Here is a 26,462-nt window from a genome sequence, read left to right as displayed (position 1 = left end):
GTATAGGCTGCTACAAAAAGGATGGCCAGCGGATGGCCTATTTACGACATTAAAGAGTGCCATCTCGTCGTGGGGTTGAATCATCGAAGGAGGCCGCTCGATGCGTCACTTCCCTTTAAACTGGTGGCGGCCTCCACACCACCCCAACCCACCCCACGATAGCCAAACTTTTGTTGCCAACTCATGGTCTGCTTGGTCACTGACTCGCTGGTGGCCAGTCCTGTAGTAGAAACGACTTTCCGGGGACCACCACAAAAGCAAGCTTCAAGTGAGTTGTGATGTACACTCTCATCTATATAGCGCGCGCTACTCACTGTGCTCACAGCTCACTGCGATGCGTTTACCGTCGGTTACTCGATTTCTCGCGTGGAAGGTTTCGAACCTTCGCTGCTGGACACCGCAGAGTAGAGTGCACAGCAGCGCGAGTAGCAGGGTGGTTATCACTCTTTCCACCTCCCCTACACCCCCATATGGCCCACGTGTCCCCAGGTGCCTCACGAGGTGCGCAGCAATTTATGGACCGGAGCCCCCGATGAATATTTAATGTTGCGTGAATTATGTCGATTGGAAAGTCGTTGATTGTAATTTAGGTATAAATGTTTAAAAACCTGCAATTATTAGTTGGCCTCCTCACCTCACCTTCTCCTCCTCCTTCCACTACTACTACTACTACTGCACAACACCGCACACGTGCGAGCGCGCCTCCGCTGACACATGCCCCGGGACCTTTTGGGGTCCGAGAAGTCCGAGTCCGAGCCAAATGTCAAATCGTGTTTGACGCGCGTAACACGCACGCACCATCATCATAGTCGTCGTCCAGGTGTACTACTGTCGATGTCGATGTCGTTGAAATGCAGTCGTAGCGCAATTCCGCGAAATTCCTTCTTCCGGTATTTGCTTGTGGTATTGGATGCGGAGTGAGAGAGGGTTGCTCCCCCACACACTAGAACCACACAAAAGGGCTTTTAATGGGTCCTCACCTGCGATTAGGAGGAGGTTACCGGCGACCATTTACGGCCATTTTTGCCAATCTTTTATTTATTACGTGTCATCGCGAGGCACGTACTTCCCTTCCTTTCCCTTCCTTACCCCTCTCTTTGTCTCTCTGGCCACCATAGTTTATTGCAACATTTATATAAAATTATTATTTCCAAATCGACGCACCTGAAGGAGGAGGTGGGGGGGGGGGGGCTTGGAGGTGGACCCTTGGCACCCCTAAAATGGGCTGTCTGGTCTGGCTGGCCACACGGACGCACACAGACGCACACAGAATCGAGCTGCCGGTGGACATCAAATTAGACAAATGTGCAAACCAACTGTCGTCCCCCCCAGAAGCGAATCCGGAAGTGCCAGCTGTGTTGACAAGCGGGGCGGAAGGGGGTGGCGGTCCGAGGCCACAATGCGTAATGCGTCGTCCGCCGAGAACCGCCGAGAGTCTCGCGGCGTTGTAATTATGCATAAATTTCGCGCACGGATTTTTATTGTTCCCTAATGCGTTCACTCGGGGGCAGGAGTGTTGTAGCGCTTGATGGGTGGCGGGGGGAGGGGGGGCATGTCTCTCCCCCCGGAAACCGGAACCACCGCCGCTTAGTGGAACCGCAAAGGGCATTGTTGGGGAAGGTGTGGTAGTCAGTACACAGCCTACACTGTTGTGTTGTTTGACTTTTCCAGCATTCCATTTTTGTGTTGCTGCGTTTTGTCTGCCTAAAAACACACACACACACACACACACAACCTACAGAGAGTAATTAGTGGGGAACTCATCCTCCACCCACCAAAAAACCCCCCAAAATCGGGGGGGAGGAAATGGTGTCTAATGGATTTGCGATGCGACGCGATGGCCACGCCATAAACCAACGTCTCTTGCTCGCTCGTTGGCTTGGCTGGTTGGTTGGCGCGCGATATTCGGCGCGAAATAATTAGTTAATTAAAATAAATTCTCAACTTTCTTCTTGGCCTCCCCCCCGGGGTTGTGGAAGTGGAAGGAGAAGGCGAAGGAGGTGTTGGTGAAAAGTGCGTTTCGTTCGCCCCTCGAATTATTCGCGCGGTGAGCGAACAATATAGCGAGCGAATGATAACACCCCGGAAGCAGAAGCAGCATCCGGAGAAGAAGAAGAAGGAGGAGCAGGAGACCTGGTGCTTCTCATTTGCATAATTTTGTTTTTAATAATCCATTACAACGATGGACCAAGGAGCAGCAACCGTAGCAGCGCGTAGGAGTGGCCGCTGGCCTTCAGACTTCTCGTCAGGCGAAACCAGAAAAGTCCAAAAGAATTAAGTAGCCGGAGAGAAGCTTCTGATGCTCTCCGAATTCTCTCGACCGTTTTTTTCCGGGGGCCTGGATGGTGGCCATTTGGTGGCTATACTATATTCTGTCAAGTTTATTGAATTCCACGCGATGTGTGTGTGTGTGTGTGTGGTGACCGCAAAATTGAATTCTCGATCGGCTCGATTCTAAAGCCGCTAAAGGGCGTCTTTTCCTCTTTCAACTTTTCACTTAAGCAGCCACACAGCGGTCCCAAGTGGCAGGGAGCAGCGGGCGGTTATGGACAAAAGACCGGACCAGATCGGATCGGTCCTGGGTTTGGGTCTTCTTCTCCTCCTCCTGCTCCTCCTGCTGCTGCTGCTGTTGCTTTACGGTCCGATGTCTTAGAGGCGGTGGTTAGCAGCAGTTAGCGGTTAGGAAGAGAGAGAGAGAGAGGGCGTGGGGCATTCCCGGCGTTCGGTCGGCGTTCCGGCCATCGGTTCCAGAGATTATTGCAGTACACAAAAGCGAGTGTGTACCGGAGCGCGCAACCCTTCGACCTTCCGAGGGCTTGCTTTAAAATCATCAAATTGATTGGACAACCACCCACCAACCACCATCACCACCACCATCCAGAGAGTTCGTATTTTATGGTCTCTTCCCTCGCAATAAACGCTCGCCCCGTTGCCAGCCAGCCAGCAGCAGCGGGAGTTACGCCAGACGGCAAGACGGCGACGGTGGTCTCTGGCCCCAAAAATCCGGAGCGACCGGCGAGAGCATGACTGGCCATTTTTTTTTGGGGCCAGAGACGAGAGCAAAAAATCAATCACGAGCGGAGGGGGTTGCCGGCCGGGTGTGACAGGCCAGTTTCTAGTGTTCCATTGGAATGTCGGTGTCTGCCAGCAAGGGTGTGTGTGTGTGTGTGCCAGGACCATCTCTTACGCTTCTTATGCGCTGCATGCACTCCGGAGTGATTTTGTGAAAATCATCTTCGCCCGCTAAAAGGGAAGAGAGAGACGCAGAGGGAGGGGGCATCATCTTTTGATCGACAATCGAATTCACGCCGAGACGCGCTGGCTGGCTAGCTGGTTGGCCCGGTACTGATCAATACGATCGCGCACGGCGTGATCGCGCTCTTTGTGCTGCTTTTGGTTCCTCGTAATGAAAAGGCTTACCAGGAGGGGGCCTGGAATGGAAGGTGATGCATTACAATGTGTGATGTGCTCCTCGGTCCCAAAGAGGTCGAATTGAACTCCTCCTGACACACACACACGGGCGCGAGCCGACTTAAGACGGATTTCACGTTCGTTTTGTTCTCAAAGATCCCTCAAGAAGGGAGATGCGGGAGTCGTGGCAGAGGTTTGCTTTTTGGTAAATCAATTTGTCCTCCGTCTCTGTATGTGGCTGTTGTAGGGGCCTCACTTCAAACACGGACCATCCCCTCGGACAAGAGGTACTCTCGCCTTTTACCATAATCGATATTGAAACCCCCTCCTTCGCAAGAAGCATTCCGATGAAGATCTTGATCTCGACTCGACTCGAAGAAGAAAAAAACTGGAGAAGAATCCTACGCGCGTATCCTCTCTCTCTATCGCCCCGTGGCAGTCGTGGTCCCCAAAGATGTGCCCCACAAATGGGTTGCTAAGTGTCCATCGAGGAAGGTTTCTGGACCACTTCAGGCCCTGGGGAAGGTTTGAAGATTTGTTTTTCCTTTTCTTTCTGGCTTTGCTGGGGAGATTGTTGCGCCATAACATAACAGTTGGTCCTAGTTCCTCTCTCTTTCTCTCCAGTGAGTGGGCTTTGGAAAAACAACTCAATCCCCCTAGCCCCATCAACCCTCCCCAGTCGACTTCTCGACTGTAGTGTGTGGAGTGGTCTAGGATACACCGAAAATCACCGCATAAGTAGGCCTTGAGGTGATACTTAAGTTGAGAGGTAGACCTGGAAGAAGAGGAGAACAAGAGCGAGAGAAAAAATACACGAAAAGGAAGGAAGCAAAACGGCATCTTCGATGTGGCAACCATCACCATCACCTACTAGATCGGTAGTCCTTGATAATGCTGCACGAGCGCGCACTAGAAGTAGAAGAAGCAGCACCGGCGGCGGCGGCGAGTCTCTCGAGTGTGACCATAATTGGCCATTCGGATGTGCTGGTTGATTGGTTGAAAATTGGAAAACTTCTCGTTCTCTCTCGAGTTTTTGGTCCTAATCGGAGGGTTTTGTTGTTTTTTTTTTTGGGCCGAAAAGGAAAACCCATCTACCCCCGCTCTTACTAGAGAATAGTGGTTGTAGTCCCCAGGCCTACTACTCTCTAGCGCCGCAAGCGTCCCGCTTATATGTCGTTGTCACTGCGTTCGGCGATACGGCGTGTTAATGGAGCGCCGATGCCGCCGCGAGAGAGAGGAAGGGGGGGGAACGAGGGAATTGAATATGTTCTGCGGGTAAGGGACACCATCCCTCCCTCACTCCACCATCCCCCATATCAATTGGCCTTTTAAGATTAAGGACACGGCATCAGAGAGCGAGAAAGAGAGCGAACAGTTCGCCTAATTTTATGCAAATGGTCGTCGCCGTCGCCTTCGCCGTCGCCTTCGCCGTCGCCAGTCGTCTGGGTTTGGGGTGTTCAATGTGCGTGTGCGTGTGCGTGTGGGGCAACAAACATCCCTAATTGATACAAACCATGGAAATGATTTTTCCTCTCTTCGCACCCTCCTTCTCGCTCTCGTTCGATGGTCGGTCACTTCGATGGCGAGGCGAAAATCACGATTCAAGGAAAAGGCATACAACAACAATCCACCACAACCACCACCCGAAGAGGGGTAGTAGGGGATTGGGGAAGGGAGGACAGATTACTTTATCTGATGCGGTGCTGCTGCTGCTGCACGGTCGTCGGACGTTGATCCGTCGTTGATGACTTCAGGTCATCAGCGCGTTCAAAGAAGGAAGAAGGTCGCCAGCAGCGCGTTTGGTGGAAATGTTGGTGGAATCAAGGGAGGAGGAGGGTGGGTTTGTATTAATATCAATTACTTGGCTATTTACTGTCAGCCACAGGCGACGGAGGGGAACCCTTTCTTCGTAGCAACACAACAACACACCAACAACAACGACGACAACGGTAAGCGGTCCAGCGGTCGAGGACGATCCCTGCGTCCGGTTTTTCGGGTGGTTGTGGGGGTTGGGGGGTGGTTTTTCCTGAGCAAACTTCGACCCCTTTTTCGTGCTCCGGGAGAGCTTTTACTCCTCGCTGTTGGGAACGAGTTGTACAAAACAAACCACCACCACAACCATTCCTCTCTTATCTTCCTTCGCCAGCCCATCGGGTGGGGGGTCATTCCATTTGGCGAAAACACACTCCCGGACCCCTTTTCTGCATCCGATTGGTCTGCAGCAACAGCAAACCTTGTAGAGCGTGTGTGTATGGAACTCGAGAACCAAGCGAGATACGGAATTAGTTATGTTGTGTGTGTGTTTGTGTGTGTGTTTTCCTCCCTTCCCCCTTACAAATGAGGAGGAACATGAGATTTACCGTACACACCAGCCACGGCGTGATGTCACCTCCCGCGCGCTCTCTTTGTCTCTCTGTCTTCGACGTCGTCGTTGTCTTGTATCCGGCCTTCCGACCACGATGGCGGCATGTGGGAGACGACGCGATGGGCGATGCGAGGCGATGCGTTCGACGTGGCTGGGTGTTCCCTGGCGTTTTAAGCAGTTTGAAAAATGACTTACTCTCACCCGTGAGACACCCGAAATAGCGCGCCCAGCACCCAGGCAGTCGTCGTCCCCGTCCGACACAGACCCAGAGAGAGGGAGAGAGGGAGAAAGATGTACTGCAGCAACAGCAAGCAGCAACAGCAGCAGCAGAGTGTCAAGTAACATTCGTTGATCAGGTTCCCCCGCGTCTACAGTCCCCTCGCTCGAACGCGACTGTCTCTCTGATGATCTTTACCAGATACATATCTCGCCAAGAATCCTCGCCCAAGGCCCCAAGGGGCGCGGGGTCCCCGGCGATGGTTGGATGAGCGAGTTGGATGATTATCTCGCTGCAGTGCAAGAATTCTTGCACATGTTTCCCTTCCCAAAAATGGTGGTGATGGTGGCGGCAGAAGTGGTGCTGGTGGTGGTGGTGGTGTACGACACCCTCTTGATGATGACAACGACGACGACGACGACGAGGACGAGAACCGACGTCGGTCACGGCAAAGTGCGAGATACGGAGGACGCGAAACATACTGCACCGGAGGTACCCGTGGTGGCTACCAAACCGAATTCAATATCTTCTCTCCTGCATCTTGTCATGGACTTTTGGTCGTAGTCGGTCGTGGCCATGGTCGTCGTCGTTGTCGTCGTCTACGCGTTGTTTCGGGTCTCACGTTTCGTGTTCCTCTCCCATTACATCACTGTCCCTGCTGCCGTCCCCGAGTATATCACTACACAGCAGAAGGACGGAGGACGCGTCGCGTAGTAGTACTAGGGGTACACCGCCACGGCGTACCGGGGCCCCTGGGGTGTCAAAATCCGTCCCGAAACATAATCAATCATCGTACCGAAATCCCGCGGACCGAAAATATCTTCTCTCTCCGGTTCGGTTGGGCTAATGGGATGACGGACCGGACCGGGTGAAGACGACCGTGAGACGGGGACGCAGCCCTCTTCTTGGTCCTCTCTCGAGACACACACATTTTGGTAAATAATATTTTTCGCGGCCACAGCCGAAAACCTCGGGAATTCTGGGAAGTGCGCCTCGCCGGAGCTGCTCCCGAGGAGGTTTTCTTAGATGATCCTCCTCCTCTTCCTCCTCCGGGGAGTTTTGCATAAACCTAATGGCATATCCCTACTATGCAGGGACCGATCGGATCGGATGGATGGATCCGGGCGGCTGACTACGAATGTGAAACATTTGGGAAACAACACAACGGTTGCTGCATCGGAATGTGTCTGTTTTTTTTTTTGTTGGGATTACGACAGTCCTGGTCCTGTGGCTGGCGTGAGAAAGGCGTGAGAAGGTGGCCTACAACGCACAAGATATGGTGGTTAGCCTGTGACCGATTTTGTAACCAAAGGTTTTTGCTTTCGATTTTCAAATGCTGTCCGTACACATGATTGTGGCCGCTGACTTGGAGTCTCGGGCGATCGCACGCGCTGTTGTCCAGCATCAGCGCCTCCATCACTAGTGAGCTGCTGCTGCTGCTGCTCGTAGTGAGCGGTGAGTTATTGACGTTTCAGGCATTTGACATTTTAACGATTTGTTTACGTTTCGGTTTCGCGTCGTCGTCTTCTTCTTCGCGGCAGCACGGCATCTGCCTCAAAATGTCAAACCGCGATCCCTGGTAATTACGAGATAAGTCACAATCATTATCATCGGCTCGATGACAAATTGCCGATCGTTATATTTTGGTGGAGAGAGAGAGAGAGAGAGGAGGGATGCCAGGATGGGCCGGATGGTGGTTGGCTGCTTATCGCATCCACCAGCAGCAACAGCAGCAACAGCAACAGCAACGGATCCGGACCAATCCGAAGCGTGTTTATCGGAGTAAAGAGCGTCGTCGTCGTGCACAGAAGGGACTAATACCGGATGCATCTCGTTCCGTTCTACATCGTCGTCTTGAGCAACAGCAGCAGCAGGTCCTTGAGAAACCCCTTTCTTCCTACTCGAGCGATTTCGATTGGCCCCGTTTTTCCGGCTCACCGAAGCAGAGGGCACACACTCCCTTCCCGGGGCACCGGAAAACACGATTTGGGTAGCATCCGGCCCCTGTGTGTGTGCTCGTCGAATCAAAAAAGGAAGAGAAGCGAAAGGATGCCGCTGCTGCTGCTGCTGCTGAACGATGGTTGGTCGTGTTCTATCCGTGCACCAGGCCTTCTGCGATCCCTAAACGAACACATACACACACACACATGCCATGTGCAGCCGCGTGTGAAGGAATTGTTTTGTTGTTTTGTTGTTGAGCTGCGCGCAACAAAAGGATGGCGACGACGACGACGACGACGACGAGGAGAACGGGGAAAAAAATATCTTTCCGGATGCGCATCTCAGCGTTCCGCCGCGTGTTCCACGTGCACTTCGTTTACCCCCCCCTCCCCCCGTACTTCTTTGTTGCGCAAAGGGGTTGTGATGGTTGGTTGGTTGGTTGGCCCTCTGGCAGTGGTCCATGCATGGCCTCCTGAGGGAGTCCTTTTCCAGGTCGCGGTTCGTAGCCGAGCTACTGAGATTTTGATGTTTCCCTTGTGTGTTCCGTGTGTGTGCCGGTGTGTCTGTGTGTGTCTGTGGCATTCCTTTTCTTCCTTCAACACACACACACACACACACGGAGGGAGGGCATAAAGATAAAATGGAGAATTGCTGGCGCACCGTTCTACGATTTTCCATTTTCTCTGGCCCCTTAACATTCACCTCGCCAATGATGATGCCAACGCGATAGGACCGGCGGGAGTGTTCGCCGGACGGTGGTGCTGCCGAGGCAGAAAAGGGTGGCTGGCTGGCTGGCAGCGAAAAGCCATAAAATGAATGTTTTTCAATTATGGTTTCACCTCCTGCTCCTCGTCCTCCTTCACGTCGTTGTCCTTGGTATGGCACTCGCCAGCGTCTGCTGATGCTGCACACGCACACACACACACACACACATTGGCAAATCGGAAAAGCAATTTCCGCGCTCCGGCCAGCCAGCTGAGAGTCGTCGTGGGGCGAAAGACAATTTTCACGAGATTCGCGGGCACACCCCCCTTGGGGTATCCCCCGGGCGTTTGCTTCGTCGTCGAATTGTCAAATCCACGCACGTTCCACCGGGACAAATTTAAATCCTTGCCCCTTGGCCCCTTCATCTGGCATCTCTTCTTGTACACACACTCTTCATTGTCATCCAAACCGCGCGTAAGCAAGTTCACCACAGGAGGGCCACACTTTGCACACGTCCTCCGTGGCGTAGAGTTGAGACAATCTCTACCACAAACGAACGAACGAACGTACGAACGAAGGAAGGTTTTCCACCCGAACCGACGACGATGATGTGTAGCAATAAGTGAAAAGCGGCTCATACATATTAATTCAGCATAGGACGGACGGACGGACGGAATCATAGGGAGGTGAGGTGGAAGCGAAGCGGATTGGATCCGATTGATTCGCATAAAGCTCTTGGCAGACAACAGGAATCCATCATACAACACACCAGGAAGGGGGGGAACCATTTTCGGGAATTACTGGCATGCTGGGGATGCCGATAATGATGGGCCATTCCATGGTTGGCCACAGACCGAGCGAAAGAGAGGCCATCTTTCGATCCTAGGCCATGACCACGACCACCACGATTGACCACACACATACACACACAACAGACTCAAGGAAACGGGTCACAAATTGAGTAAAATCCCTCGCCGCCCGCCGGTCAGCACCAGGGTATTACATTATCCACTCCATCATCATCATCATCATCATCATCATCATCATTGTGAGATCCTCCTGGGATGGGGATCTCGTGGTGTTCATATAATCATCATTCTAAGCCGTTCGAAGACTTCGAAGATGAATTCTCGTCTCGTCTCACAAACGACGATGGAGGGGGGGCGAGGTTTATGGTCCCTTAAAGGCCATCCCCATGCGGGTACAGAGAACGGGGAGGCGGGGTGAGGTGTGATGATAATGACTTCTCCGTGCGGTCGAGATTTAAAAAGGGAACGCGCGAGTGCGTGCGTGTGTGTACGTGTGTCTGTGTGCACGCGCTCCAAGTACACGTTCGCGTCGCCATCGCAGTCGTCGTGGTCGTCGTGGTCGTCGCCATGGACACACGCTCTGGTCTCTGTACTCTTTGGTCCATGGAATGGTCGATGGAACCTTTCGACCTTCGGCGTCGTGCAAATGAATCAGCGCCAGTGCCAGCGCAAGACGACGATCACGTCGGCCATGATGGATCTTCGGACTTAATCCTATCTCATTCCATTTCTTTCATTCCTTTCTCACCATAACTCACTCTCTCTTTTTGTCTCTCTCACTCTACAGTACGAGGATGGGCTGCACGGCTACGGAATGGATGCGAGTGCGGCAGGGATGTATGACCCACATGCCGGACATAGACCTCCCGCGCTGTCCGGCCTGCCACCACACCACTCCCCGCACCTTAACCATGCGGCCGCCGCCGCCTCGGTCGGCATGCACGGTTATCACGGAACCTCTAGTCATGTTTCACCGGCCTCCAGTCACATGGGCGCAGTGCAGCCCGACATACACAAGCGTGATAAAGAAGCTATCTACGGGTAAGTGTTCCTCATCATTACTATCTCGCTCTACCTCTCTTTGTCTTTCCGCCGGTCTCTCATAAGCTCTCAAAGTTAATCGACGGTCCGCCCGCGAATCGTGTAATGTGTTGCGGAAGCGATCGACGCGATGCCGCTGACCTCGCTGAGGCGTTAAGCAGCAGCAGCAGCAGCAAAGGCAGAAGCAAACGGTTCCTTCCGCGACCGATCACAGATAAGCGATCATCCAGCGTCGTCCCGCTGGACTCGAACCCGTGATTCAATCCGCGTGAAAGTGTTAAAGACAACAAGGCAAGGGGGGACCCCTTGAAAGGGCGAAGAGGCCGCTCTCTTGGGCTGACAAGATCCCGTCCCGTCAACCGTCAACTCCAAATGAGCTTGTCCACTGATCGGATCCAATCCGATAAAACACACACTCACACACACGGGGGTACACGCGACCAAATGGTGGGCTGTTTGCAGCACCTCCCCCAAAAAAAAAACGGAAAAGAAAAAAACAAACGGTCACGCTCTCTGCATCGTGCGCTGCATTAAAAAGCGATAAATCATCCCTCGCGATCCCTTGCGATGCCTTGGCACCACTCCAGATCGGATCGGATCCTTCCTTCCTTCCTCTTTATTCTGCAAATTGGTCGTCCGGTCCGGGGGACCTCCAGAAACAAACATTTAAACGCGGACCCCCAGCCTCGGGATCACCATAATTATGAGAAGAAGGTTTGCGATGTGTGTGTGTCTGTGGTGGACGCGGTCCACCAAGATTAAATTGAGAAATTCAAGCTGCTCCCCCCCGAAAAACCACAAACCTCGTGGACGACCAGATCCTTTAGGGACAGATTGATGGGAGGGTCCGTGGATTTGCAATTCGCGAACTCCAACTCCAACTTGCTTCAACTTGCTCTGTCTGTTTCATTTTTGGGGCATTTCAGATGCAATACTGGGGCCACTGGAGAGTTTCTAGTAGAGGGACATCTGATGCAGAGATGTCCGCATCTGCGGATCTGCGAGGAGTCTGCGAAGAGCCTCCAGTGGAGTGGAAGAGTGGAAGCGGAATTAACGGAACGAAATCGAAATCCGCACGATCCCCAAAAACCTGTCCGGTCTAATGATGATGATTACGGAAAACTTCATAATAATAGCCCACGTTAAATGAGAGATAACCTCCTCCTACTCCACGCCACCACGGACTGCCACGGACCTCAACATCCTTCACACGGTGTTACGGTCCAAGACGGATCTGGACGGTAGATCCGTCGAACTACATATATATATAAAGTTAAGCGCTGCGCTCTGTGTGTGATCAATCTATTAAGCTTAATTATAGTCTCACTTTTGGGATCGGGGCTCGCTTTTTTGTTGTTGCTATTGTTGTTGTTGTTAATCTACCTCCTCGCTGCAACTCCTTCACGAGACTTCACGCTTCACGGTGGACGCAAACCGCATCTGTGGTTGCCTCGTTGGCGGCTCGTCCTGCTGCTACTGCTGCTGCTGTCCCGGTATCCATGGTGATCGTTCATCGTTCGTCGGTCGCTGCGATGACCGCGATCATCACTTTGACGGTTTATTTTTTTTTTTTGCACATCTCTTCCTCCCTCTTCGGTCGGTTCCGCAGTTCGGTTCCGGTGTGTGTGTGTGTGACAATGGGCCCCGAAGCGAAAGGGTGCGGTGCTGCTGCTGCATATAATATTGATTATTAAATTCATTTTCGGGTGTTTTTCGGAACCCGGGGGGACGACGACGACTACGACCACGACGGTGCCAAAGGGATAATTATGACCCGATAAGTAGTTGCGGGTGTGAGGAAGAAAAGGGCCTGCTGCTGTTGCTGCAGCAATTTGTCCACCCTTTTTGCGGGGGGGCTGCACTCGCCGTCGCCGCCGACGACTCTCGCTTACCGGGTCCCCATCATTATCCCATTAGAGCGCGTGTGCCTGCACACATCATAATCTGATCGACCGATCGAGCGAAGGAGGTGGAGGAGGAGTAGCAGGAACTGTTGTTGGTTGAGCTACCGCAAAGCCAGCCGTTCATTATACACATTATTCCGGACCACCTTGTCCTTTGTTCCGTTCCGTTTTTTTTTTCGGGGGCTCCCTCCACGCGCGCATACTGATGGATAGTGTCCGTGCGTGCGTGTGTGTTGTGGTCGTTTTCTTCAATATTTTTTTTGTTGAAACCCGTAGCTTTTCGGAAGGACAAATGTCCTTCTCGAGAGAGGGACCCGGGACTCGAGGGTGTGTGCTCCAGGAAGGCCGGAAGTGCTCGCGCACTCTCTCGTGTCCCACGGAATTGATTAAATGGTAGGTGGAGAGCGATGACGGACCCCCGTTTGGTGATGACGATGATGACGGTTGGTTGGTTGGTAGGTCACGAGGGGCGGAAGTGATCTTTTAATTTGTATGCTTTTAATTCAGTCAGTCACACACACACATGAGCACCGAATCGGAAACGATTAGGCAATTGATGGCGTCCGTGATGAAGAGAGAGAGAGAGAGAGAGAAGGGTGCTGCTGGTGCTGCTCGTGCTATTAGAACATTTGATGGATAAATGATGGGTTTCGGGGGTGCTGCAAGAAGGACAACCATGGAAGGAGGGGGGATTGGTACGACGGCGCATAATGTAGACGATTGTGTGCTTGGTGTGTGCGTTTGGCGTGTTGATTGTGTTAAACAAATTGGAGAGAGCTTTGAGAGCCACAAACACTTGATATTGAGGAGGCGAGAGGAAGGACGGGCGGGGAAGGGTGAACCACGAGAACACTGATTTTCATTCGCTGGCTCTTCCAGCCAGCTCTGGCCACTGCCGCACACACACACAATCGACGCCTCACTGCCTCTTATCACTGTTTGCACTCGATCTTCGATCGTTTCACTTCTTTGGAGTGAGAATTAAAAAAAAAAACGATTTCCTGTCCCAAGCAGAGTTCCAGGGGGGGGGGGGGGGAAGGGGGTACTATCGTCAGTGTTGGCCACCTCTTTCGTTTGCTTAACGAACCCCCTCCTCTTCTTTCGCTATCACGTGCTGGCGGAAGTTTGCTTAAGCTGCCCAAAAAAATAAAAAGGGGGGGAAGCGTTACACGACAGCATTATGCCCGGAGTTTATATTATGTTGCAATATTTAATGATTTGTGATTGTGCTCGTGCTGCTGCTGGTGAGGATCACTAACGATGCAAGCGCATTTGTTGATATTTGCATGCATTTTTATTGATTCACTTGCACCACCAACGTTACATTCCATTTTATGCAACAATGCATGCAGAACGCGCCTGGTCGGCCTGGTGCATAAAACATGTGCTCGATCGTTTACTAAAGACACACACACACACAGACCGAAGCAAACAGAGCAAAGATTGATGCACGGTCCCGCGATGCAGATGATACTCATGACGATGGTGGTGTTCTGTTGATCCAAAAGGCATGTTAATCAGCAACGCGGCGTGTCGTTTGCTTTGTAGCAGGTTGCTGCTGCTGCTGCACAACAACACAACTTTCCATTCAGAGAAAAAAACGGGGATCCTCAGCTTAATTTTGATGATGTATCGTGTACAACAGCAAAGGCTTGGGGGGGGGGCATGTTTTTTTTTATGCAAAACTCTCCTAAGCTGACTTTTAGTGTCGTCGTCGTTTAACATCATCTCCTCCTTGGATTCCGCGTGTTTCCCGCGGCAATAATCTGGAATTAATCGTCATCCCGGTCGGTCGTCCCGGTCCCGCCGTTCTCTTAAGGTCGCTCGGTCGCGGTTTCGCGCGGGAGTTTATTTTTGGCCAACACCACCATCACCACCACCCCGCGTGTAGCATGCATTTCCGGTGCCAGGGGTGGTGGTTGGTGTCAGAGCGCTCGCGAACGTCACGTGATGATGCAGCCGCCGCCGATGCCGATGATGCCGTCTAACGGGGTTCTTCGATGCGCGCATCCAAAGCGTGGTCCAAAGTTCAACACTAAACTCGCAGACGCACGCGGCATCACCATTTAAATGCCAAAATGTGAGTTGAGTTTCATTAAAAATTCATACTTCATATGTGGATTTGACAGCGCGGTTGCGGTTCTCGCGCTTCTCGTTTTCTTCTGTCTTGCATCTGCGATGACGTTGACGACGATGACGACGACGATGACGACGACGACGACGACGACGAGTGCTCGTCAGCGCCCAGCAGCATCAGAAGCAGCAGCACCAGTTCCTTGCAACATTAAACATCGCATTTCGCTCGCACGATCTCGCGATCGCATCGATGCACAAAGGCGGCAAGGGGGGGCTGTCAAGGGAGGTAGAATGGGGGGAGGGAGGCACACATGGCCTCGTACTGCAGACCGTGTAAGAGACAGATCCCGCCCGGGGCCTTGGTCGAAGAAAGAACGACAAGTCATCTTGAGCCTCGACCGAATGACCGCTCCACGCAATGCTGTCGCTGCTGCTATGCTTTCTCCTTCTTCTCATGGGCCTCTAGGATGTGATCTGTCAGAAAAGGGGGAGGTATGTCGAGATGCTCGCTCCCAGACGGTTGACAGTTTTGCTCAGTTTTGTCGCGCGCGCGTCTAGTAGTCAAGAAGAAGGGTGTTGTGTTTGGGGTTCGTTTCAACGCTCGTTTGACTTCCGGTCGGTAGTCAGTAGGTAGAGGGAGGCTTTGCCTAGCCTCCTGGCCTGGCCTCTTGACTAGTGGCCACTTGACAGAAGCGCTGGCAGACGAGCGGTTTGGCAGCTCGTTAGAATGTGATTCACTCCCGATGCGGGCGGATCTCAAGTGCACTGCAGCAGCAGCTGCCTTGGCGAAGTGGAGATGAAGTAAAACAACAAAACCTGCATCCGATGCACAGGAGCAGCAACAGCAGCAGCAACAACTGTACCGTTCCACATTGCAGAGTGTTGCCCTGCTGGTTTGCCGGTCGTTGAGGTGGCGACCGGCCACAACAACGCATACAACCTTCTCCTCCCGGGGGCTGGGGAGTGCACTGTGTATATTTACCAAACACTTTTCCCGAACGAAACAGGCCTTGGACACCACCTACTGGCTGCTGTTGCTGCCGCCGTTGGCGTACTATTTTCTCAGCGCTTCAATCGCCTGACCGCAATCCTCCTTCTTCTAGTCTTTTCCTGTACTGGCACTTCTCGAGAAGGGATGCAAATGACTGTTTGCAACGGATCGTCGCGCTTTGCTGCTGTGGCTGCGGCTATGGCTGCTGCGATTTGTTCAAGATTGCGATCACGCCTGCTATGATGATGGTTTGTTTGAAATGTACGTTGCCACGGCAAGAGAGAGAGAGAGGTGTTGAGACGCGTTTCGAGGGCGGAAATGCACTTTTGGATATTTAGCAAAATGCGCGCCAGGCACCAGGAGGCCCTGCGTGCGAGCGCCGCCGCGTATTATGCCGCGTGGGACGACGCTAGACGCTGGATTGCTCGCCAAACAATATATATCGCGCGGTCGCCAGCTCATCCGGTGCAGCAGCAGCATTCGGTCTGGGGCCATTGAGACTGCGGCGCAGACACACACTCTCTCCTTTCTCTCTCTCCCTGGTGTGGTGCGCGAAGGCGCGCGCACACACCACCAATTACATAAACAATCTCTAGGGCCTTTAAGGGAAGGTAGAAGGGTATTTTGTGGCCGGGGGATGCTGTACAATATTTAGTGACATTATCAAAATATTTACGTACGGCTGGCGTCGCGTCGCCGAGGCCGTCGCCATGGCGTTGCGGTGGGGCCTCCCCGTTTGTCGTCTGGTCTGGTCTGGCCTGGAGAAGAAGAAGAAGAAGAAGGAGAAGAAGGTGGTGGTGGCCGCAGGCAAATCATTTGAGGTCGCCACCATGGCCTTAGCTGCTGTGGCTGCTGCTGCTACTGCTTCGTATACTAAATGAGGGTGGTTAAGCTGCACTAAACATACAGCAGCAGCACCAACAGACCCTCCTGGTTGCAATGTGATGAAGTGGTTTGATGGTGGTTAACCATTTGCCTCTGTTGGTGGGTTTTTCTCCCGTTTTTCCGCTCCGCACGTTGTTTACTCTCGCCAGGCTGCGCCGGGCTGCAACCGTGTGTATGCCGGGCTTCGCTCGCTGCAATCTGAGCAATCCAAGGTGCTGCATAGGACCGTCGATCGGTCGTCACCGTCGCCGGTCTGTTTATCTCTACTAAACATTCGACATGGACACTAATAACACACAGACGAGGCGGAATGGGGGGGACGTGTATAAGCAAGTCTCTGGCTGGCTGGCTGGCTCTGGACTCGTGGTCTTACTCCCGCTCCAGAAGCCACCGCCAACACACCAGGCGGCGGCGCATAACAACGCTCTTGCCCACTCAAGCGATCCGCGATCATCGCTGCTGCTGCTGCAAGAGCTGACGTACTGCCTTTTGTCTGTCCCTGTGTCTGTGTGTGTCTGTGTGTCTTTGTCTTTCTCTTTGGCCTCTAGCAGTCCTCTGCAAGTCTCTGCAGGCCTCTGCAGCTCCACAAAATATGCATTCCTGGGGCGCATACTCACGTGCAGCAGTCGCAGTTGGAATTGATTGTGTCTCTCTGCCCTAGTGCTGCTGCAATATAGACATCAACGGACGGACCACGACATGCAGCAGCAGCAGCAATACACGAACCGAAGGTACGAGTTGACCTGCATGGCACAACCTTCAACAGCAGCAGCGAAGGGGTATCCCTCAAGGCTAGGTAACAGAGACCGGTTAGTGGAGCTCTGAGCAGTTGGTCTCTGAGGCTGCTTCACTCCTTCGATCAATCACCAATCAGCGGGAGTCACGGCGTTGTGGCTTTAAGGCCCCCCAATGTGGCTTCTGAACTCACGTGGACTGGCACTTGATGTTGTCACCGGGTGCCAATTGACTTCTCAGACACCTCACCGACGACGACGACAACACCTTTTGAAGAAGTTTTTCATCGCGATCATCCGCTGAATCCTTTTGTGTCTCGTGGAGTGTCACCGAGATGTTTATCGAATCCTTCGTTTCCACAAAATAAATCCATCATAAACTTCTCGTTCTCGTCTCGACGCAGAGTAAAGGGCGTCTTCTTGAAGTGCCTAACGAGCGTCTTCGGTGTCGGTGGGACAAGGAACGGGGTATCGCACGCTGCTGCTGCTAGCACCTCACTTAGGCCTTTTGATTGAGTTTTATCGCGAAAAATCTCGGTCTTGCTTGGACTTTCTTTTGGAAACCGCACGCGATCGGGTTATAACAACGTCAACAAAAGGGACAGCACTCGCTGACGGTGGTGGTAGCAGTGAAGGATGAAGATGATATTCCGTTTGATGTTTTTCGATGCGTGGAAGAAGACACTGAAGAAAGGAAAAGGTGGTAGAGGGCATCATGAGCATTATCATTCCAGCACGCACCTGGAATGCGGGAAGTGAGTTTTGGAGTTCTCTCTCTCTCTGTCTCTCTGTCTCTATCTCTCTACATATGTAGATAGGAGCACGGTGCGTGCATCGAATACGTGTGTGCGGGCGCACAGGGATAAATGGAGGAAGATAAGGCCGCTACAGGAGTGTAACCCCTTTTATCCTCACACTCTATACCCTTCGTTGTTGTTGTTCGACTTCTCCAGCACTCGCCAGCCAGCCTGTCTGCGAACGCAGATGGAAACGTTGCTCTGTTTGATAGTCAACAACAACGACGATGACGACGACGACGCCAACTACGATGGCGGTCGTCGCCCGGGTGTGTAAGCAACGGAAGAGAAATGATGGAAAACACCTCGAAAATGAATGTAAACACACACACACTCACACACACACGCACGTAGGTTGATGGAAAAAAGGGGAATGACTTGTGATTTGTGCGTTGTAGCTACTGCTAGGTCGTCGTTGTCGTCGTCGTCTAGCGAGCTAGAATTCGGATATCGAGTCCAGAAAGCCCGGGGGTAACACCAGAGCCAAGGCCAAAGCCGCCACACTGCATCATACACGGCAACAAACTTCCGACTATCCGTAGCGGGGACCGTGGGGGAGGAAATGATGATGGTGGTGGTGGTGGCGCTGGTGGGGACGTGATTCAACATTTGTCAAACGCATAAACTCCTAATGACACATTGCTTTCACTCTCGGTGCGCGCGGGTGTTCCCTCGATCCCCCTACTCGACGGCTTTTATGACACATGCCCGGCGGCGGCGGCCACGACGACGACGACGGTGGCGCTCACACACGCTGGACGCATATTAATCCACTCACCACGCGCGCGGCGGTAGTCTTATCGGTGGATTGGTATCTGGCCCTTCGGATGGCGTATACGAAACGAAACGTCGTCGTGTGCTGCTGGCCCCGTGGTGTCGATTACGTGGCACATTTTTAATATGACATTAGCGCAAACGAAATTACAACTGGCATTACACACAAGGATACACATGCACACGTGTGCGTGCGTGCGGACGTGACGTGACAATTTTTCCCGAGTTTTTCCCATTTGTCCCGGGGACCCGGGAACCGGGGAATATAGAAGAACAACGACGACGATGCACTCCCGAATGTGGACACTAATTTTGTGTTCCCCCCGTTGGATTGTTGCTCCCCCACCAATACCAACGAATATTAGTTCTAATGCCAATCATTACAATCGTGTTCCTCACTCTCTCTATCTCTCTCTCTTTCCAGTCACCCTCTGTTCCCGCTGTTGGCGCTAATCTTCGAAAAGTGTGAACTAGCCACCTGCACACCACGAGAACCGGGCGTCGCCGGTGGTGACGTTTGTTCGTCGGACTCCTTTAGCGAAGATGTGGCTGTATTCAGCAAACAGGTACGTGTAACAGTCACTCGATCGATCACTCATAATCAAACAACAACAACAACAACAACTCGATGGCTACGACAGTCGATCACGCAGCGTGCGGTGGGGATAATGATCGATGATCGCGACCAGGAAACCAGCAGCAGCGGGGAGGAACGTTCTTCATGGCCTCCTTTTCTATTGCCCCCTAAGAGCGCAATATCCACCACCAGATGGCGCGTCCGCAGCATACGGCATGCGGTATGCTCTGTCATGCTGTCTTCGGGGATGCTGTTCTCGGCGGTCGCCGGTTTCGCCCCGGTTTATTTGCGTTTAGCGTCGAGCGATTAATTAACTCGCACACCACAGCACGAGATGCTCTGCGTGCTCTCTCTCTTTCTCTCTCTCTTTACTGCTAGTAGTGCTCTAGTCGTCGGATCAGCACCGATCCGATACGCTTCGCTTCGCAAAGCAGACTCATATGGATGGCTGTTCTGTGCGTTCCGTGGCCCTTGTTTTTGTGGTCGATTTTCGGACTGCGGAGTTTCTGGTGGTGCTGCTGCTGCTGTTCTTGGTGTTGCATGCTGTCACCATTTGGATTCTCGGTCGTCGTCGCCGCCGCCGTCACGCTCTCGCACCGAGACCGAGACGAAGGAGCTCGCGCGCGATCGCGGAATGTTCTGCACGGCCACGGGGTGCCCCGGGGTGTGCCGTAGCCGGGGAAGCGATCGCGCATAGTTGCGTTGCCCTTTTGTGTGCGCTAGCTGGCTGGCTGGCTGGCGAGGAAGAAATGGTGCGAAGGCGCAAGGTCGTCCCCGTTCTCCTTCCCCAAAAAATCACCCTCCTAAGCATCCTCCTCGAGATCTCGTGCACTGATGTGCTGCTGCTGCGAGACCGATCCCTACTGGGCGATCATCATCATCATCATCATCGTCGTCATCACACGACACAGGGGTGGCGTTCATTCACACACGACGACGACGACCGAGCGACCGAGAGTCATTAAAATGTGTGTGCTGCTCACTTTTAACGACCCAAGACTAAGACCAAGACCGACCGTCCGGCCACCTTCCCCGTTAGCACCAGCGCCGTGCCGTACCGTGTATAAAGCGAGAAGCGACTTCGACGTCGCCGTTCGTTCGTTCGTTCGTTCCTCTCTCGAGTGTGTTTGAGGGCGAGACGCAAGACCATTCAGCAACTTTATGTCATTCCTCAAATCGACATCTTAAGGCCCTCCCTTCCCGGTTCCTTCTTTCCTTTGGGAGTGGTGGTGGTGGCGGTGAAGCGATAAAAGCGGAGCGAGTGAGCTCGATCGCGAGCGTGCGCGAAGCATCACATCATTCGGGAAAAACGGGGCAAGGGAAGTAGAAGAAGAAGAAGAGGAGGGAGAAGAAGGGGTGGGACAAGTTTATGGCCATTTTAAGAGGCTGTAAAAAGAAGGTGGCAAGGCGTGTGCTATCGGTCGGCGGCCACCACTCGACGGCACACACAGCATCCACCAGCGGGGGCCACAGCACCAAGAGAGAGAGACAGAGAGAGAGAGAGAGAACGAGAGAGCGCGTTTTACGCGACGCGCGGATACGGATTGTCTGCGCTGCGCTTCTCCGGTTTGATGATGAATGCAACCCCGGAACGAATGACTCGCCCTCTGGGGCCTCTGGGTGTGCAAACGATGATGAGGACTTCTTGGACACTTGGTTTTGGTCTACCAAGGTTGAGTCACTGTCACCTGGAGAGCAGGAATCCTCCCCTTTTGTCGCTGTTGTTCAGCGTCAGAGAGGAGTCTGACGTTTGACGTGTTTTGACGTCATCGTATTTTGCGTCGCCTGCTTGGTGGTGGCCAAGGAATACTTTTACTAATGACGGAATTAGATCATCGTGAGGGCGTATACCAGGGTGTCCGTCCCACATAATTTGGGGCTACAATCCTGGGAGCATCCCCGAAAGAAGTGAGCAAGAAGCAACACAGCAACAGGAACAATGAACGCATTATCGTCGTCGTCGTCGTTCGCCGCACTTTCTTGCCATTCCTGGCATTCCATTTTGGAGTCATCGTCCATCCCAGTCCAGTCCAGTCCAGTCCAGTGCAGGTTCACCATCAAGATAAGCAGAGCAGGGCAGAGCGGGGCAGACGGTGTGGGTCACACGCGGAATAAGAACGGTGGGCGCGCCGGCAAGCACACACACACACACACACACGCAGGCAGGCTGGCTAGTTGCGCGTGACTGGGCGAAAATGTAAATTTTGCTGATCAACTGTCGCGTCCTGGCCCTCTTCTTCTTCTTGTTCTTGTTGGTGGTGTGATGCAATGACTCGTCAGTATCGACCAGCGAGAGACCCCTGGTCGCGTCCCCTGGCAGGATGTTTGAAAAGGATGACATGGCATGCAGCAGCACCAACACCTCACAGTGCAGCGATACCCATCTTGTCTTGACCTTGGCAGGTGTACCGGCACATGATCCCTTTCCTCTCTCTCTTTCTATCTCTTTCTCTTCTGAACTTCAAACTTGAACAAGTTCTTGAACAAGTCGCCAGCCACAACAACAGAGGCTCGGTGTTTTTTTTTGGGGGGTACGAGTTGCTGTAGCAACGGAATGTGGACCATGGATCGAGCGATTTTCAATCAAAAGATTCTATCGGAGATATCCGCCGGTCGGTCGGTCGCTCATCTGCATATTGGTTCCATTACGGTCGGTCGGTCGGTTGGTTGGTTCTGTTCCATCACGCGGGGTGACCATCAAAACCGATCGAAACGGATGGATCTCGTTGGATGGGAGGATAGTCGACGACTTTAAACGACTTTCACGCAAACCGAAGGAGGCGCTGGGGCTGAAGCGCTGAAGCTGAAGCAGGAAGTTTGATTTCTTTCTGGCCTGGTTTCTGGTTTCCTTGGAGACCGAAAGAACCGCGCGCCCGGTTATGGCCGTTCTCGCGTTCTCTTATTATGATGAGCGTTTTTGAAGGAGGAAGGAATATGTTTCTTAACGACGTTCGCAGAGGATCGCAGAGGTCGTCTAAAACATTAAAATGAATGCGTGTGTGTGTGTGTGTCGGTTGGTCCGGTTCAACCTTGTGTGTTCGATCGGATCGGATCGGATCGGGGACCGATCAGGTTTACCACCATTCCCAGGGAACAACGGGTCTGGTCAAAGCTGGCCAAACCAACCGGCCGCCTTTTTGTGAGGCCTCCATGGACCAGAATGAGACAGAGAGAGACCTCGTATAGTACGAAAGAGAGCAAGAGAGTGAGAGGAAGATCGGCCAAAAATAAAATTTCTTCCAGATGACACTAATCTGATTTTCTTTGCTCCTCCTGCCTGCTGCCCGCTGCGCCCCTTTCCCTGTTTGGACCTCTCAGCAGCATTCTTGTGCTCTGGCTTGCTGGCAGGCTGACGCTTCGTTTTCGCTTCACGTTCTTCTGCTTCTTCCTGCGGACCTGCCGCTTGGCCTGGATATTACAACGCAGAGAGCGATCGCTCTGCGTCCTGCTGCTGCTGCTGCTGCTGCTGCTGGTCCTGCGTCCTCCCCTGCGTTGGGATCTTCTTCCATGCGGTCTTTGGTTGGCCATTTGTTGGTCGCACTCGGTTTTTGGGTTGTTTTTTTTCCTTCTACCGGTTGGTGGAGATTTGTATGTTCCGTTGTTCCATGTGTGTGTGTGTGCGTATTCTTTAAGGCCTTCACCTTCTCCACGGGCACGGGCCTTCGTTCCGTGGTGCCTTTTTGGTGTCCCGGCATCGAGATCTTTCTTTTAACCTTCTCGCCGTTGTTGTTGTTGTGGCCGTTGTGTCCTTTCGACGACGACGACAACGACGAGTGTTCTTTGTCGCTTTGTGTTGCTGTGTTGCTTGTTAGCAGCATCAGAGTCTTGGGACTCCAAAGACGACAGGGGTACCACCCCGCGCGTTAAGGTCTCGGTAAGGCTGTAGCAGGTTTGTTGTCCGACGGTTTTTTTTTTGTCGCCACAACGAGAAAGACCCCAAAGACCGTGGTGCGTGGTGCGGATCCACACAAACTGGACAGCAGGATATCCCGCTTACGTCTTTGCTGATTTTTAGAAAATGAAACACATCGAAAACACACACACACACCGAGTTTTTGGCGAACTTTCGGTATTAATGATCGAACAGAATGATCGAATTCAATCCGGTCAATACAAACCGCTGGCAGTGGCCCCTAGTGTGTGGTGTGTGTGTGTTTTGTTCGTTGAAATGCCAAGTTGCACCCCAGGAAGAGAAATCCGGGTCCGAATGGTCCGCAGATACGTCTTCGCAGAGGCCACACTTGGATGCATCAAGTTCCTGGTGCCTGATGCTACGCTGCTGGCCACAGCATCCAGGGCGAAGCTGACCGGCAAAAGGGAACGAAAGACAAAATTCAATTTCGTAACAAAACAGACACGACGACGACGGTGGCCGGGGCTCTTCCTCCCTTCAGTTGCAGCTTCCCCTCTGGTGGTGGTGCTGCTGTTGGTGCCTGCGAGAAGGAAATATCATTTCCACATATTAAACGGATCCCATTTCGCATCCCAAGGGGGCGAGGGGGGGTTGGAGGGGCTTCGCACCCCTCCGCTTCTGCTGCTGCGTGTCTTCGGGAACGGCGCGAATGATGATGAAGAGATATATTTATATTTTTAGAACATTTCGCGAGAAGCCTTCAGCACCTTTCGCGCAAAAGGGGCCAATGCTGTTGCTCTCTGCTCTCTGCTCTGGCTGTTGTGTGCTCGGTTCCAGGGTCCACCCGATGGTCACGGACCCGTCGCCGGTCAGCGCGCGCAGATTGTGATGCGAGAATGACCTGGCTGCTGGCTGCGTTAATCCGCTGCTGGTTCAGGTTCCCTGTGTTATGAGGATCATCTGCACGCCGACAAAACTGGGAACGCAGAGCATCAGAGACCCAAACAACAACCTCGAAAGCAACAAAAGAGCACCCCGTAGCAACAAGGCCTCCATATATATATTGTGCGTGCCAGCGGCGGCGCAGCAAGCGTCGTAAAGGGAAGCGAAAAGCTGAAGTGAAGCGCAGCGCAAAGGAAACACATAACCTACAAATGCGAAGTGAAGCGAGAACACAGAGAGGGGAAAAGAAAATGGAAAGAATGGGATCAGTTATGCTGCAAACATAACACACCAACACCTTTCTATTAGAAGAAGATAGTGGGCCCGGTGTGTGTGTGTGTGTGCTGTGCTGGGGATCCACTCGCTCTCTCTCTCTCTCTAGGCCCTCAATAGGGACCCCTCAGGGGTTATAAGCAAGCAATATGGACCTCTTCTAGGCATCGTGGGCCTTTAGGACCCTCGCATTACAGCAATTATGTGATCAAAAGCGGAGAAGAAGATGAAGAGACGAAGAGATGAAGAAGAGACTTTCAATTTTGCTCCGCTATTCATTATGCGCTCTCGATCGCGCCGATCACTGCCGCTCACCCTTTTTCACCCTTTTCTATGCCGAGACCGGGTCTCTGTGTACCACCCCCTCCCCTGCCCCGCCTGCCTGCCTGCCCACCGCTTTTTTACGGATTCCAGGGCGACGATCGCTCCGACTCCGTGCCGTGCCTGTGCCGAGAGTATTACGTTTCGTAGCCCGGCATTTTTGGGTTGATTATGTCTATACCTGGGGAGGGAGGGCCCTCCCTTAGGTTGGCTTTCTTTCTAGGACCCTTTCTCCAGCAGACCGGGCCCCGGGGTCCGGGCGATCATCGCATCGGTTTGATCATCAACCCTCGCACAATGTGAGGCGCACACGCCGTACGCCGGGGGTCCCAATTTGTTGTTTTCTTTTCCCCAGAGGTCCCAGAACCCCGCCCTGCCCCTATCCCTTGACGTCATGTGCAAACAGCCAAATGACACAGAAAGAGAGAGAGGGGTCGCAGTTGGTGGTGCTGGTTCTTGGGCCAGGATGACGACGATCACGGGAAGAACCCCGGGCCAGGCAGCCAGCCAGCCAGCTCGTCGTCTCGGTTGCTTGAGAATTGTGCCGAAAGTTGATTCCCCATTCTCCGCTAGGCGCGCGCGTCCTAGAGGAGGCCATACACACACACTCGGAGGATCGAAGGAAGGTTCGTTCTTTTCACTTTCCCCCTGGAGGCAGAGTCTTCTCCTCTCCTCGGTGTTTGTCTCTGATGTTTGTCTCGACGGGTGGTGGTGGTACGACGAAGGGGTCGTCTGCTTGCTTTAGGGTCTGCTTAACCATTTTTGGCCCTTTTTTTGGTCCGGTGCTCCGTTCGGGGTTTCGGGGAAGCTTTTGCGACCCTTTCTTCTTTGTGTTCTGCTTCAATTTTTGCTTCTTCTTCTTCATCTCAAAGACACACACGCGGTGGAGAGGAGGAAGGGCGGTGGAATCGTGGCCAGATCGAACCCGTGACACACACACACGTACGCACGCACGCTCGCTTCTTGTCCTCCTCCTCCTGCGTTGTTTCGTTGTCCCCGGGTCTTCGTGCGCCCGGGCCAGTTAGTCTTTTTAGGAATTCCATTATTTTCATACCCTTTCATGCTGTGCCCTCTTCACCTTTCCTCCTGATGCTTCTCCTCCTCGTGCTCCTGTCTTTCATTCCCTTCGATTTTTTTTTCTTCCACGAGACCCTCATCGCTTGGCCGCGTTCCGTTTTGGGCCAAAGACGACCCTGCCCCTGGCTGGCTGGCTGGCTCGCTGGCTGGCAAAGAATTAGTTTTGGCCTTTTTTTTTTGCTGCTTTGTGGCCACGACGTCGTCGTCGGTTTTTGGAACTCTGGAGTCTGGTGTGTGTCGTTGCGTTGTTGTGTTTTTGCAGCACTAGAAGCAGCACTGCCTTTGTATTGACGATGATCGCGCATCGATCGCGCTCACTCTCAGATCATCACGCTCAGATCGTGTTTTTCTTCGGTCGTTCTGTGTGTGTGTGTGTGTCGTGAGTCCAGAGAAGTCCTGGGGACCAGACGCAGAACCATGCGTTGGTTGCTGTTTTTTTGCTTCTTTCCAGTGGTCTGGTATGACCAAACTCATTGGCATCTTCCTCGACCTCGAGACATCGAGATCTTTGGACGTCCGGGAGGGGGTAGGGATTGGGAGTTGGGCACCACCCTCCGAATGGTGTGTCTGGAATGTGCAAACGACGACGACGATCCTCGCGTCCTCACGAAACAAACGCTTCACTAACGAACCGAAAAAGGTTCTGGAGATAATTTTGCAATAAAAAAAAAACAAAACAGTCCCAGTCGTATGTGTGCGTGTGTGTGTGTGTAGAAACATTGTAACAGGGCGTTAAAAAATCTACGCAAAAGCGCAACACACGCACACT

At 52.8% G+C, this 26,462-nt stretch overlaps 1 protein-coding gene across 5 annotated transcripts in view; it reads left to right on the top strand.

Annotated features, from left to right (window-relative positions):
• The window catches only part of LOC125948195 (homeobox protein homothorax), a 126,323-nt gene that overhangs the window by 16,903 nt on the left and 82,958 nt on the right, over positions 1-26,462 (top strand). For all 5 annotated transcript variants that reach the window (XM_049674025.1, XM_049674026.1, XM_049674027.1 and 2 more), the window contains exons 3-4: positions 10,236-10,489; positions 19,075-19,216. In XM_049674025.1, the coding sequence (XP_049529982.1) occupies positions 10,236-10,489; positions 19,075-19,216 (396 nt within the window). The remainder of the gene's footprint in view (positions 1-10,235; positions 10,490-19,074; positions 19,217-26,462) is intronic.

The sequence above is a fragment of the Anopheles darlingi genome, chromosome 2 (genome assembly GCF_943734745.1).
Source record: "Anopheles darlingi chromosome 2, idAnoDarlMG_H_01, whole genome shotgun sequence".
NCBI lineage: Eukaryota > Metazoa > Arthropoda > Insecta > Diptera > Culicidae > Anopheles > Anopheles darlingi.
Note: the sequence above shows the minus strand (reverse complement) of the source record. Positions and strands in the feature narration are given on the sequence as shown.